Here is a 14444-nt window from a genome sequence, read left to right as displayed (position 1 = left end):
CAATGTATTAGACAAGGGATGTTGGGTCCAGAGGTAGCAGTAACAAATGGAGAGAGCACAAGCAGAAACAGTATTCCTTCTTCCCATCCTGTCTCAGCCTTGCCTGGGACTCGCCACACTAATGCCAGGGGCTTTGCTGCTGCAGACGTGCAGGTTAGCCGTGGTTAGGAAAGTGTTTAAGTCTTAACAGAAATTATTTACATCTTGACCTGCCTTTCAAATCAAACTGACCTTCGGAGATGGATCCCTACCTAAATGCAAAGCCTGTCCAGCAGAGCTTAGGAGATGTGATGCCTACATAGTTTTGATTCTGATAAGGAATGAGTGAGATCCCCCAACTCGGGGTGCAGATTTTTTGTGAGCAATAGGTCTCTTCCCAGGCACAGCATCTTAAAGTGCCTGGAGGCCCTGGAAAACAAGATACGCTTCACGCTCTCTTGTGGATACTCAACTTCTGTTCTTTATTTTATCACCTCTTTCATCTAAAATGAAAGATATTTCTCAGTTTACGAGAAAACAGTAATTCCTTGTGTCTTAATGAAAAGAGCATCAGCCCCTTCTGTGATTTCTGTTAAGTCTTTACACCAGTGTAGCATATGACAGAAAGGATGAAATACCTTCGAGACTACTTAGTGTAGTCTGCAAGACAGATAGATACAAAGATGTATATGTACAAATACACAAACATAGATATGCATGTAGCTAGATTCAAAGTGTAGATAGACACTGATATGAGCCAAACAGTCATCAATAATATTCAAGTCTCTACTCCCAGATAAATTGTGGTTTATATGAATTTTTTCGTACCGTTGTGTGGGTATATATGCATCGATATAAAAAAATGTGGTCTCCTTGATAGAACTCTCTTACTAATAGACCCCATTAATCAAAACCTAAATTTACAGTGGGTTTAGTTTTGTTTATTTCCTTTCTGTACATTCATTTTCAAATTATCACAGAATTAATTATGTACAGTGCTTTAAACCAACTGTTGTTTGGTGAAGCAGTTCTGGTTCCTCTCCGTTACACTGAGCATTAGTTATTAAGGCATAGTTCAAGGCTCCATTTAGCCTGATTCTGTCCTGAACCTAATTGGAATCAGATAGATTCTTCCTTGTAAATGGGTCAGTCACACAGAAAAAACATCAAATGTAATCTTGAGATTGGGAAAAAAAAAAAAAAGAAAAAGAAAAAATAAGATAATTTTATTTCTCTTCATTGATACCTGCCTGGTGGTTAAAAGAAGGATTAAAATGAGGTCATTAAACTTTCCTTGGAGACAAAACCCAGACCTCAGTGGTAATATGATTAATCAAATATAAAAGTGAAGCTACCCTGAATGAATAACTCATTTTTATAAAATATCTAATTACTGAAATGTCGTCTGCTGCAGAAAAAGAAGGGGGGGAAATTAATTGCAATAACAATTCAAGAAGATAAAGTTTTTCTGAATTAGGTCTACACAAGAAGCTAAATTGAGTTGATTAAGTAATTTTGGTTTCAGAAACACCCTTGATGGAAGTTAGTAGTAATGAATTTTTTAGACCTTGGAGTTTAAAATTGCCAAAGACCAGTGATTTAAAAAATGGGAACGATAGTTTCATTACAGATTTCAATTTTCTGTCACAAAAAAAAAAAAAAAAAAAAAAAAAACCTCTATTGGTATCTCTCACATTGGACACATGTACTGCTTGGTGTAAAATCAAGAACAATATAACCTCCTCTCTCAGTGCTAGAGAGTGCAATCTCAGCCAATTAGAGCTACAGCACCGCATGGGAGGTAGAGCCCGCGGTGCTGCTCATGCCCTGCTTCTCAGCACAGAAGTGGTTGAAATCCAGGAGGGGCAGCACAGCCCCTGTGCCCTGTGCATACCTGCCCACCTGTAATGTACAGCCCGATGCTCTCCTTTCTTCACAGTGCCTGCAGGTAGCTGTCGTGAATGGGGTTGAGCGGCACGTGCGTCCCCATCACCGGCGCCGTAGTGATACGTAGCAATTTGGTTTGACGTTTGATTTTCTAGCCTGCTGTTTTGCTGGTTTATGCAGTCGGGTTAATATTTTCAAAACACAGATGATATCTGTACGCTGGCAAGGCCACCCCAACCCGTGCGGTGTGACAGCACCGATCAGCTGTCGCTTGCCGTAACCCATTTGAGATGAGCCGTTGCGTTTGCAACATCTGGCAGCGCTGCATCTCCTGGTGCCAGGTCTCACTGAGCAGGGACTTCTCTCCTCCTTCTCCTTCCCTAACGTGGATGGGATCTGGAGGGAGAAGCTGTACGCCACATCCCCAGACCACCCCTTCCGTAGTGCTGGGGAGGAATTGTCCAGTGAGAAAGAGATGCTGGGGAGGCGTGAGCTACGTGTGTGCGGCGAGGTGGGACACGGCGGGTGTGGCTGACAGAATCTCTGTAGTCAAAGGGAACTTCTACAGAGAAATACCCTTCCTGCTCTGTGATGTGCTGTGATGGAAACCACCGTGATCTCCACCACCTGATACGTGTGTGTGGATTAGACACCATTCCCATAATATCTGGTAGGTCAATCAAGCTACAATTTCAAGGAGAAATCAGACATTAATGCTCCTGTATCTCACGGATCTACCCACACCAGCACTTCTTGTCTAACGTTTATCCACCTGTAGCATTTCTCTCAAATTTGAATGATTTCTTTTAGACCATGTGCCTCTTACTGCTTTTGGATATATACTGAATATCCTGATTTCTCCTCCCGAGCCCCAGACCTGGCCTTGGAGGGCCCAGTTCAGTTGCCTGAATGTAGACACCCAGCCCCATCCAGGTCCCTGGTTAGGCAGGACATCCACACAGCCCTGGCGGGTACGTCTCCACATCTCCCAGATGTCCCAAGCAAATACCTATTTGTAGTGGATTATTTCATTATCTTAGAAGTACACAGCATCTTGGGCTGTGATGCGAGGCTGAGAAATTTAGATATGTTTTGTAACTCCATTATTGTAAGGCACTGAAATAAATCCCCTTCTGAAGTAGGCTAACTTCATTGGGGCGGCAGGTTTTTGATTCCTCACTATTCTGTTGCCTTAAAAACAGTTGCTTCCAAGGGATGTCATTTTAAGAGGATATATATCTTGAATTTCATTAAGCACATTTCACTTATGAAAGCTTCAGTGACATGCTGGGGGGAAAAAAAAAGGGAGATTTAGCAAAGGATTTGGTAGTGCTGTGAGTTTGCTCTTATCAACTATTTCTAACTGTCCAGGATGTCTTAACTCTTCCCAATTGTAGAAGAAAGGGTCAGAATACAGAGAACAGCCAGAGTTAAAATCAGAGGATGGTTAAAAGGTTTCACGTTGGTTTTTTGAGCATGGTAGAGTTTTTCAAATCGTTCTGCTTGGTGCAATAACATGTTTTAATTGCCAAAAAAATAACATAGACGAAATAATGGGTTTCCTCCTAAATTTACAAATATATAGTGTCTTCCTCTTTTCTTTGACCCAATATCCTCCCATTTCTCGCTGCATTTCTCTTCTGTGTCACATGCACTTTGACTTTTCCTGTTGTAAACAAAATTTCAGCAAAAAGCCTCTTTCTGATGGCGAGTCCGATGAATTACACAGCATTTAGTTTAGTCGTCATTCTGCACTCTCCATCACTGTAAGCAGGAGATGCATTTTCTGTAAGGCCAGATTTGGATCTGGTTGAAGATGTCCCTTCTCACTGCAGGGGGTTGGACTGGATGACCTTTAAAGGTCCCTTCCAACCCAAACTATCCTATAATTCTGTGATTTTAGGGACTCCATCAAAGGTGAGCTCGGAAGGGCACATTTGCTCTGCTTGCTCCGGGGCAGTGTTTCAGCTGAACCATCTGGGTTTGTCCAAACTGGAGGGGCTCTTCAGCAACCCCTGCAACATGGAGACACATCCCCAACTCCTGATTCCCTTGCCATAGAAACCACAGCACAAGGGAGCAGGTGAGGGCACACAAATCTCCTATGGGTGCAAGCTCTCACCCCACTGACAGGCACTGACATTACATTTTATGCAGCAGTTAGGACATTAAAAATTGGCCACTGCAGCACCAGCTCAGAAAATTATTTTTTTAAACCACAGTAGTGGCACTTTTAAAATAAAGCATATACCTCAGTGCCTTTCTGCTACAAGGATGCTCTGTCCAGTCAGGAATTCTGTTTATGACTAGACCTTGTGGGTTTTCCAGGGTCTGATTGTGGTGTTCAAATCTGCTCATAAAAAAAAAAAAAAATCCCCATGCGTGCTAATTCTGAGACTAATCTGGAAACAACAGAGATTTCAATTGCAGTGCAGAGAAGGTTTGAGCTGGAGTCAGCAGGCAGACTGGCTGAGCTGTGCTACACAGGAAACTTGTTAAAAATCTCAATACCAGGATTATACTGTACATAAAAAATTCAGTTTCAGTACTCTTAAAATTCTCCTTTTCCCAAATACCCATCTTCAGATCCCAGGGGCACACGAGCAGCTTTTTTATGCCTTAAAATCTGAAAAAAAAAAATTAAATTAAAAACTCATTATGAGGAGTGGGCAGTTAATAAGAAAATCCTAAACTAGATTTATCAGCTTAAGGCTTTACCTTACAAAACTTTATTACAGGTGCCTGAATTGAAACATCCTTTTTTATACACATTTTATCAAGAAATACAGAGTCAGACCTGTGGAGTACATTTAGCTCACTTAGGAGCTGAACTCTGTCACACGATTTTTGTCATCCTGGTTTGCATGTAAATCAGGAAAAATACGTTTTCGAAGTTTTGTTCAAAGCAGTCCAGTTATTTGCAGCTTTACAGTTTGAAGGAAGAGAAAGAAATGTGCGGCTTGACATGCCAACAAATGACTTAATTTTTAAGGAAAGTGGTTATTTTGGAGAATAAGGGCAAAGGCCAGTCTGGACGTTGGGAAGCTCTCCTCCTGCTGCGCTGGGGCACCAGCTCTGCTTTGGCAGTTTGAGGTCAGCGTATCCAAACCGCTGTTGGCCTTAGACAGTGGAGCTCCACACTCCGTTGTTCCTTTGACCTGTTTTTTCCCCGGCTGTACAAACCTGTTCAGGCCCCTCTGTCCCCAGCGCAGGGTTCCCTGCCAGCCTTCCCATCTGGGAGCTTTTCCATCTCCGTAGCTCAGCGGGGGTCACAGGGCTACGTGACAATGCACTGGGGAGATCAATAGACTAATCCAGGCTGACCTAATGGATTTGCCAAGTAACACATGAATTAATGATGTTCTCAGGATGCTGCCCCAATGCAGGCAGCGGAGGGCAGGACACGGCTCCAGCGCCCGTTCTGTGACCGCCTCAGGAGACACAGGGGGGGTCACCAAGCCTAGTTCTGCAGCTGAGGGGAAGCACAGAGCTGAGTACCACTGTAAAGCAATGATGTATCTGCAAAATTGTTTTATTATATAAATGTATGTGTATATATATTTTTTTTAAAAGAATGAGACTTTGTAGGCAGTTCTAGCTGTTTTAGAATCTATGCCTCTTTTTAAAAAATATCATTACTAATTACACCTGACAATCAAACAGTCTGCAGAAAGGTATCAGCTACCTTTACCCGCTATTCATTCTGTAGGCAAGAAACAAAGGTATGTTAGACAAGAGAGCAAATGAAATGTTCAAAGGATTCTTGTCTAAAACTGAAAAATAAAAGGCTGTGCTATCAGATCAGAATTTTAACATATACTGTTTCCACTGGCTCCTGACATAAAATCTTTTATTGTTGAGTATAACCATTGTTAAAGGTCACTGTTGCAAAGGCTACATCATTTAGAGGAGATGAGATCCCATTTTGGATAAATTCACAATTTTAGTTCCTAACAAGGAGATAGTATCAGGATTTGAATGTACAAGAGTGCTGGGTTACAGATTAAAGGCTTTTGTGTTCTGGAAACCACACTATGCCAGATTTCATGAGTTTCAGTGAGACGTGCAAGTCCCCAAAGTCAAGTAGGTTGATTAAAGTGGTTCTTTATAGCCTTTGAAATACAGATAAAGTACAACTTTCCTACACGGGGTTAATGTAGAATTTTTTTTCCTTCACAAGGCTATATGCCTTTCCAAGGACATAATTTTAATCTCTTTTTAAACCTTTCATATGAATGTTGTAAAAAGCTCCTTTGTGTTGTAATGCATTTTTATAAAATATCTAAATTTCTATGCAAACTTCGAACCTCGTTTTATACGATATATTTATCTGGAAGTGGTTATCTTGCAGCACAATAGTGTCTTGTGTCATCATTTCTGTGGCATCTTTTCATACTGTCACAAGAATGTAACATCTGATAATGAAAAAAAATTAATGCTCATTGTCAGACATGCAAACTTTTTTTTTTTTTTAATATCCTTTTACTATTACATGCTCGTGTCTCTGAACTCTTGGCAAGTACTCTAAGAGTCTTTGAACCAAGGTGAAAACGAGACCTGCACGTTCCTTCCTCACACCAGAGAGTCTGAAATGAGAGAGTTTTCTTCTGTTGCTTCTGAAAGAAAGGATATTGCTTTCTTCTCCTCTGTTCCTGCTTTGTCTTCATATTCAAAGAGTCAATCTTGTCATTTAATCCAAAACCTGCCAATACTTGCAATTTTGAAAAAATAACACCAGTAAAGACAAAGCGTCAGCTGCAGGAACACGATGGGGGTTGTCTAAACCCCATCACAAGATCAGCTTCAGAAGTGTAAAAGTTTAGGGTTTGCTTTTGTTTTTCAAACTCATCGAGCAGAAGTGAATCAGGACGTTGAGACCGCACTGAACATCGCTCATTGTTCCTGGTAGAAACTCCCAATAAACAAGCGGATGGTCTGGCTCCACCACACCGTGCGTAGAGCTGTGAGAGCTCCTTTGCAGGCAGGTGAGGCCTTTTAATAGCACGAACCAATGAAGATAAAGGCAGGGGCTTCCAAAGCATCCCTTAAAAGTGGGTGAGCTAATTGTCATGCACTTCCCTCTGCTCAACTGGGCAAGGCTGACTCCTGCCCGACTGCGATGAGCCGGTGCCGACAGCCCCAGCAATTTATTTCTGAATGAGCACCGTGACAGCTGGGCCTCGTACCAGCAGAGCAAAACCGCGAGCTGGCAAGAGAGCGTTGGGCTTTATAGATAACGTTTGGAGAAGCATTTGCCACATGGCATACAACTAGTCTGAAGTATGATACGTGTACGTGGATGGACTGTGGAGTAGATCCAAGTGAACGTGAGTTGAAGCAGGGACAGTACAGTGCAGGGGATGTTGTGGGCATGAGCCTGAAAAAAAAAAGTGGCAAAGAGGCTTACTTAGGGGTTGGTGGTGCTGCAATGCAGAGCAGGGGTGCTGGGGGCTGCCTCAGAAAAAGTGAGGACATCAGTACTTAGAGGGCGATCAACATCTGAGAACACACCAGAGTGAGTAGTTCTCAAATAAAACGTGACTAAGAAATGAGCGTCTCAAAATCTGAATTGTGCACAAAATACAGTTGCCTTCAGGGAGATTTTGTGGGGATTCGAGTGAGCTTGTGTTCTCTGCTGCAATGATGGAGCAAGAACCTGGAGGTCACTGTTTGATTGTCACAGAGCTGATAGCCAAGTCTGACCCACATGGCATAGAGGGGGTAGGATAACCTGCAGACCTAGTACAGTCATCCATACAGCAAACAATATTGGAAATTAAAGGTCAGAGAATTGATAGTAAGGCTTAAGAAAACAGCAATTAGGCTGCTAGGAAGAAAAGCTAAATTACCAGTAGTAGGAGTAGGGGAAAAAAAAAATATTATTGATCTAAATATCAAGTTGGCAGATACACAGAGTACAATCTAGAGGTTTTTTACACCTCTGGGCTTACTCAACCCTCACAATAAAAAATGCAGGCCTATAAAGATGGAATAAGAAGCAATCAATTAGGATGGCATTTGCTTGTTTCCATGCTGCAGCTGGGCAGGCACATCACAATTAATGATTTATTAGGAGATTTTCGTCTTTTTTTGGTTGGGTTTTTTTTTTTTTTTCATTTTACACAGATTGCTGCAACCAGACCGCAGTTGTTTATTAATTTGCCTGCTATTCAAGCGTCTTTGTTAGATAACGTGTGGAGGAAAAGGTAAACAGTTGGCACGCATGCCAGCCCTGGGTTGGAGTGTGCCCTTAAGCCTGGAGGAGCTGCGGGTTGGTGTTGGGGCCGGGTGCTGGCTCCCCGCTGCACGTCCCCTCGGATCCGGAGCTTGTGTGTAACGGAGTGGCCCGGCAATGGAGAGCAGTGAGAGATGGGACACCCCACGCCACGTGCACACGAGTGCTCACTCACTCTCATTTCGTTTTTTCTCAACCTAGGGGACCTAGAGAGAAGATGGAGCACTTGGCAGCAGTCGTAGCTGTCAGGGGGAGGGCTTAGAGTCTAATAAGGGAACTGAGATGCCCTTATTCTTCGACGATAATCCATAGTATAGGTCATAAAACACTATTTCTCTAGGCAATTCAGCCTTCATAAACTACTTCTGCCTGTAACAAATGTTACATCGTGTTTAGCAAATCTTAGAGACAACACAAAAATCTTTCCTGCAGATATTCATGTGGGCAAGTCTTTGCTTTCACACCTTTTTAGCAAAACCAGCTAGAAAAAAGTAACAACATTGGAAAAAATTAATTCCCTTTAGAAGGAAGCCCGAATAATTATCTTTGTATTCATCCATCTCAATTCCACACCTCCCTAGGAGTGGCTGCAGTGAGCTAATTGGTTTTACTCTGCTGTGCGTGGCTTCACTGCCCGGACTCCAGATTTATTGCACAAAGTCAAATCATTGTGTGAATTCATCATTTGTCCCCCACATCAATTCCTTTCTCCTCCGGAGTGATATTTGTCCGCATGTTTATATGCTGTCAGGTACTGAGTGAGACAAAAGACAAACTCTGGGATTAACCAATTTTAGTATAATCTGATGCAACCTGAAAACCAGAATGAATTATTACCTTTTCAGCCAGACGTGACTGCAGACAGCCCAGCTCCGGAGGAATGACTTTTGCCAGCACAGGCTTTTATGGGAGGGGAAGAAACATGCCAGGTTCAGAGCAAATCCTTATCTGAGAAGGAAAGCAAAGTGTGTAACAATCAGCCATAGACCTCCTTGTGAATGGTCTTTAAAACAAACACTCTGGAAATTAAGGACTTCAGATGCAACAATTGAAAGTAAAGCTAAATGAAATACAGGGGAATATGAGTAAATGCTACAAGTATAGGTCAAGCACTGCTTTATCAATCTTATGTTTACTCCAGCAGCTCCTCTGTTGCCCATTGTTTTACCTTGTTTGAATAGATATGCTTCTCTTTATTTGAAAATCAATTGTAATCTTGTGGAAGAGAACTTACAGCACAGGGAATGCTGGAAAGAGGCATAGTGAAAGATGGCATTGTTCATTATCCTAAATTACTCCAGGATAGGGAAGGAACGACATTAAAGAAGTGTGGGTAGCTTTGAGCTGCCGGCTTTCCTTTAGCAGATGTAATTTAATGTCATTACTTAATTTTATTAAAGATAAAGACAATTGTGGACAATACATGTAACAGCATTTACGTATAATAATGATAGTGGGGGAGTGTTAAAAAGAGGAAAGACAGGCTCTGGTTTGGATTTCCAGTAACTGCTGATCTGTAGCTGATAAAAATTGTTCTGTGCTTCATGGTGCACCTCTCCAAGATTTGCTTCTTAACCTGAATAGTTTTGGATGTCTCCTGTAATTCCAGTGAAGTTACTCCATTCTCATCACAAAAATAGTTGGCTTTGTAAGCGTAACAGACAATATCCACCCTCAAGGCGACGTAGGACTGACTGTTCCCTAACGGTACCTAATAGGTGTGAGCAACAACTGGATAAACTCCTGCTCAGGATATGCAGGGCATTGTAGAAAAAAAGCTTTATAGACCGTTGCGATCTTCCTCCAGGTTTTATATTGAGATGTGCTTGTGTATTTATAATTTTTAATATACCTCATATTTTTTAATTATGTGTTGTAGTAAACTTTGTCACTACAGGCTGAAAATGGATGTCGTGGTGGCTTTTACAGAAGCTGCTGCAAAATCCGTTGGCGGTTGTGTGGGATTTTTCCGTGTAACCCAAACTCTTTGTCAGCACCTGGGTTATGACCTACCAAAGGCGTTCAGCAGGCTGTAGGACTGGCCCTCTTAAACGGATGGCTTGCTCCTGACGAGTTAATTCTGTTTGGTTCTGCAAGGCATAAGACTAGTTGTAATGACCAAAAAAAAGGTCCTAGGTCAAAGATTTGAGGTGGTTGCACAAAGTGCTTAACTCCTTTGAAATTACAGTACGATACCTTGATGCTAGCAGTGCAGCCACCTCTTACAAGACTGGTGGCTCATCAGCTTGTCATTGCTGGCATGCCATACAACATTAATTTAATGTAATGGGCGATAACTAGTGTGGATTTAGTAAGAGACGATCCTGCTTAACTAATCTCCTTCCGTTCTTTGGAGCGGGTTTCAGACAAGGTTGATAATAGGAGTGTACATATGACATAATCTAATGGATTTTTCAAGAGGCTTTTGATAAATTTCCATATGATATTTCCCCTGCTTAAACCGTGTGCCGCAGAGATTCCAAATTGGGCAAGAGAATGGGTAAAGAACAAGTGAAATCAGGGGAAATAAAGTGAAAAGAAGAGCTGTAGCGTGTACTGGAATTAGAATTAACCTGCAGCTTCCCACTGTTCTTCCCCACCACTCAGCATGGCTGGGAAGAGATGCCATCTGCATTCACTAATGAAAACTTGTTTAGGACAGGTGCATAACAGAAGAGAGGGCAAAATGCCATTCAGGATACTACTAAAGGGCAAATTTAAATTTACATTAACATGAGACAGATTGAATATTTTTGCTACCAGTGGTGGAATAATATATACTAAATATAAGCACACAAAAGTGAAAGACTCCAATGGATGGGTACGGGTTAGGAGTGGAAAGGGATTCTTGTGCTAACAAAGGCATGATTTATTATCATTTACATAACCTGGCATTTGTGCACACCAAAGGCCAGATTTTCGGAAGTGCTCTGCTCCTGCAGTGTGGGGCCAGGATTTCAGTTGCAGACTCAGAGCCAGCCGCTCCCATCGTTTCCCCGGTGTTTAATTTGCCATATGTCAATCAGAGCATTGATTTGCAAGTGCTGCTAATAGGCGATGCCGAGAGATGAGGACAGTTGAAAATTTGGGAATGTGTCTTACTGGCAGCTTTTGAGCCCCAAACACTGGAAGTATTCACAGTCCAGAATCCCTGATCAGCCGTATGATAAATCAGGGACTGGAAAGCAGAAAAGAATGCAGCTAATGCATCAGGATATGCCTGAACGGGACGTGCTCCATAAAATCAGTGCTAAATGAGAGAATTAAGCACCAGGAAAGGCTATCGCAAAATCACAAGAAACACTTCAAATAATGAGTCAAAATCAAATCAAGGGCAAAAAAGAAAGAAAATGAACTAAAATCACTGAAGAAGCAATAGAATGCCATCACTAAAAACTGAGTGAGGCAAAATACCTCAGGTTAAAAGGACATAGTCATCCTAAAAAATGCACATTTTAGTCTGCCATTTTTACCTGCTGTTGACAATTAACTCTCTGATTGCTGAATCTGAATGAGATGATCAAGAACATTTTTTGTTCATTTACTTTGAGCATTTGCTGAAACTTGGGCAATGGCTGGGTGATAGCGGGTTTGTTCTCCTTTGGGCTGAAGGGTGAAACTAGGCTTTGAAAGGTTTGGAAAAATATTCAAAGGAAAAAACAGGAAAACCAGAAATGAGAAAGGGATCTGTTGTTTATAACAAATAACCCCATTGTCCTCTCCATGGGACTGATTTCCCAGTCAGCATGCTGATGTAGGGGAGAGGGGGGGTATCCATGAGGACTGACAGAAAGCTCCCACCATGACCCCTCCTGTCTTTTATTTACAGTATTCAGGAGAAGTTCCTGAGAACAGAGTGGAGGTTGTGGTGGCAAACCTGACAGTGATGGACCGGGACCAGCCTCACTCCCCCAACTGGAATGCCATCTACCGCATTATCAGCGGAGACCCCTCTGGCCATTTCACCATCCGGACAGACCCCGTCACCAACGAAGGCATGGTAACTGTTGTGAAGGTAAGGCAGAAGCCAAAACAAATCTCTCTCGGTTACCCTTTCAGCTAGCTAAGGCTACAAGGATTAAGGATTGCCAGAAGCCTGCAGTTATTTCATGCCTTCTCCACCTGGGCATACAAGTGCTCTGGTCTGTTGTTTCCCATCTCTCTCTGTGATACTTTTACTTCAAGTGTATGCCGCTGGTTCTGGGTTTCCCAACTCAGCCTGGCCCACTGTAAGCTTTCATAAACTCTCACGTGCTGAAGGCTCTTCCCAGCATCTGAGCCTGACCTCCACGTCCTGCTCCTCCTTGGCTCTTTGAGCACTGTAAGAGGGAATGGTGCCTGGGCTGTGCAGCCTGCCTGGCAGGTTCAGGGCAGGGGCTGCACCTTTGCATTTTTGAGCCAGAAATGTCCCTGTTAGCTGTGAATTTGGGTGGCACTTCACTGCAGGGGATCAGTCGAGTGATCCTCTGTGAAAGCAGGGAGTGCAGGAGAGGCTTCAGGAGTGAATTTCCTGGTAACAGAAGGAGAGATTTTCCTGTGAGTTACTTGACAGAAAAAAAGTTGGAGAAATTTTCCTTTTCCTAGAGTCAAGCGATAAACATGCAGTGTGGGACAGATCCTCAGCCCAGAATAGCTCCACTCAATTGAAAGCCACTCCCCAGGTTAGATCAGCAGAGGATCTTGTCCAAAGACTTTGAGAAATAAGACTGTAAATATCCACCATCCCTTCTTTCCTTCATCCGTTGCCTTCAGCGTTAGGAGAGCTGGAACCCTCAAGATATCTGCAGCAGGTACCAATTTCTGTTTCCCTCCTTGCTGCCAAAGAACATGACTTTATCTTCATTTGAACGTTCGCTTCCCTTTCAGTTACTGCAGCCAGCAGCCCAATCAGGGAATGCTTCTGCAATCATTACACACAGCCAGAACATAACCGGACCTGTTCAGTGTTCACTGAATCTCTTCCCAGATAAGATGCCTGTGGATGCTCCCTCTGACAACCAAAAAAAGTGAAGGCGTCACGAACAGGCTGCTGTGATCTGTAGGAGCTTGCACAGTGCACTGCGCCTGGAAAGGATAACACATGCTGCCATGGACAAAGCCCGCGTCTTTTGAGAAGTCTGGCCTTCTCTAATAAAAAGTTTTCATCAACAACTTAGGATGAAACAGTGGTGTTTCAAGAGCAGCGTGATTTAAGAAGAGCTCTGTGTTGAAAAAAAGAGCCTCGCTCCCTTGTAGCTACTAAGTTGCAGTCGTTCTTCATACATACACTTTGGGTATTAGGAAAAATGACATCACCGAAATGCCAGTGAGGTTACACTGATAGGAACGTGTGAGCTTGTGCTGTTCTCTGACCCTTAGGCTACGTGTGTGTGTGTGTGTGTGTGTGTGTGTGTCTGCAGATGCCACTTTGCTGAAACTTTAAGGGAGACATCATCTTACCTCTAGATGGTATTTCAGCAGGGTCCTTTTACTTATCACTCTTTACTGCGCTGTAATGACAGCTGACAGCCTTATCTGGTGCAACGTTACAAATCCTCTTCAAGCTTAGCAGTGGTCCTAGACATGTGTGTATGGAGGGATATATGTATGTAAGTATACATGTATCCATATGCATGTATTTTCTGCTTAAATAGAAGACATTCCACAAAGTAAAATGCAACACTTTAATGTCTGTTGACATCAGCAGCCAGCCTGAAATGGGAATGCCAATGTCTTCACTGCAAGCAGGGGAGAACCCCTTGTTCTTAATCTAGTAACGTGTCACGACTCTAATTTAAAGGCACATCAAAGTGAACAACAGGGGATTTACATGATCATCACTGCTACACAAGGACTTCTGCATAATGCACCATCCCTTATTCAGAACTTGCAAGCAAAAAGCAGGGCAGATTTGTCAAGACACCATTGATACTGGTGTTGACTTTCCACTGCTGTGTAACCCACAGTGATCACAATGCAAAGAACCACATGAAAATCCTATCTTGTCAAGCTGAGCTCAAAGCCTGAAATTGCATTGAATGTCTTCACTATATAACCTCACCTGATCCTCCTGGGCACCCAGAGTTTCTCACCCTTATCAAGCCGGGAGGCTTTTTGGTGTATTTTCAACAAGGAGAATGAGTGAAATTGCTTGTGATTAAATTTTCATGGTGAAGAAGGAAAGACTCTTAGGATTCCACCTTCTTCTTTGAAATATTTTGTTCTCTGTTAATAAGTGAATATGCTTAAAGATTTGGGGGATGTATGCATGTCAGACTGGGTGGGCCGGTCAGAGCTTGTTCTTTCGTGGTGTGGGAGCAGTCTCTTGCTGGTTCGATCCCTGATGTAGATTGAAAACACAGGT

The 14444-nt window shown here is 42.6% G+C and overlaps 1 protein-coding gene across 1 annotated transcript in view; it reads left to right on the top strand.

The window, feature by feature from the left end:
• Window positions 1-14444, top strand: part of CDH4 (cadherin 4) — a 458999-nt gene that overhangs the window by 423576 nt on the left and 20979 nt on the right. The window contains 1 exon segment of the mRNA XM_026862164.1: window positions 11931-12116. Coding sequence (XP_026717965.1) covers window positions 11931-12116 — 186 coding nt within the window.

Source organism: Athene cunicularia (genome assembly GCF_003259725.1).
Source record: "Athene cunicularia isolate RWA chromosome 20 unlocalized genomic scaffold, athCun1 chr20_part1, whole genome shotgun sequence".
NCBI classification, from domain to species: domain Eukaryota; kingdom Metazoa; phylum Chordata; class Aves; order Strigiformes; family Strigidae; genus Athene; species Athene cunicularia.
This window is presented reverse-complemented; position numbering and strand designations above follow the sequence as displayed.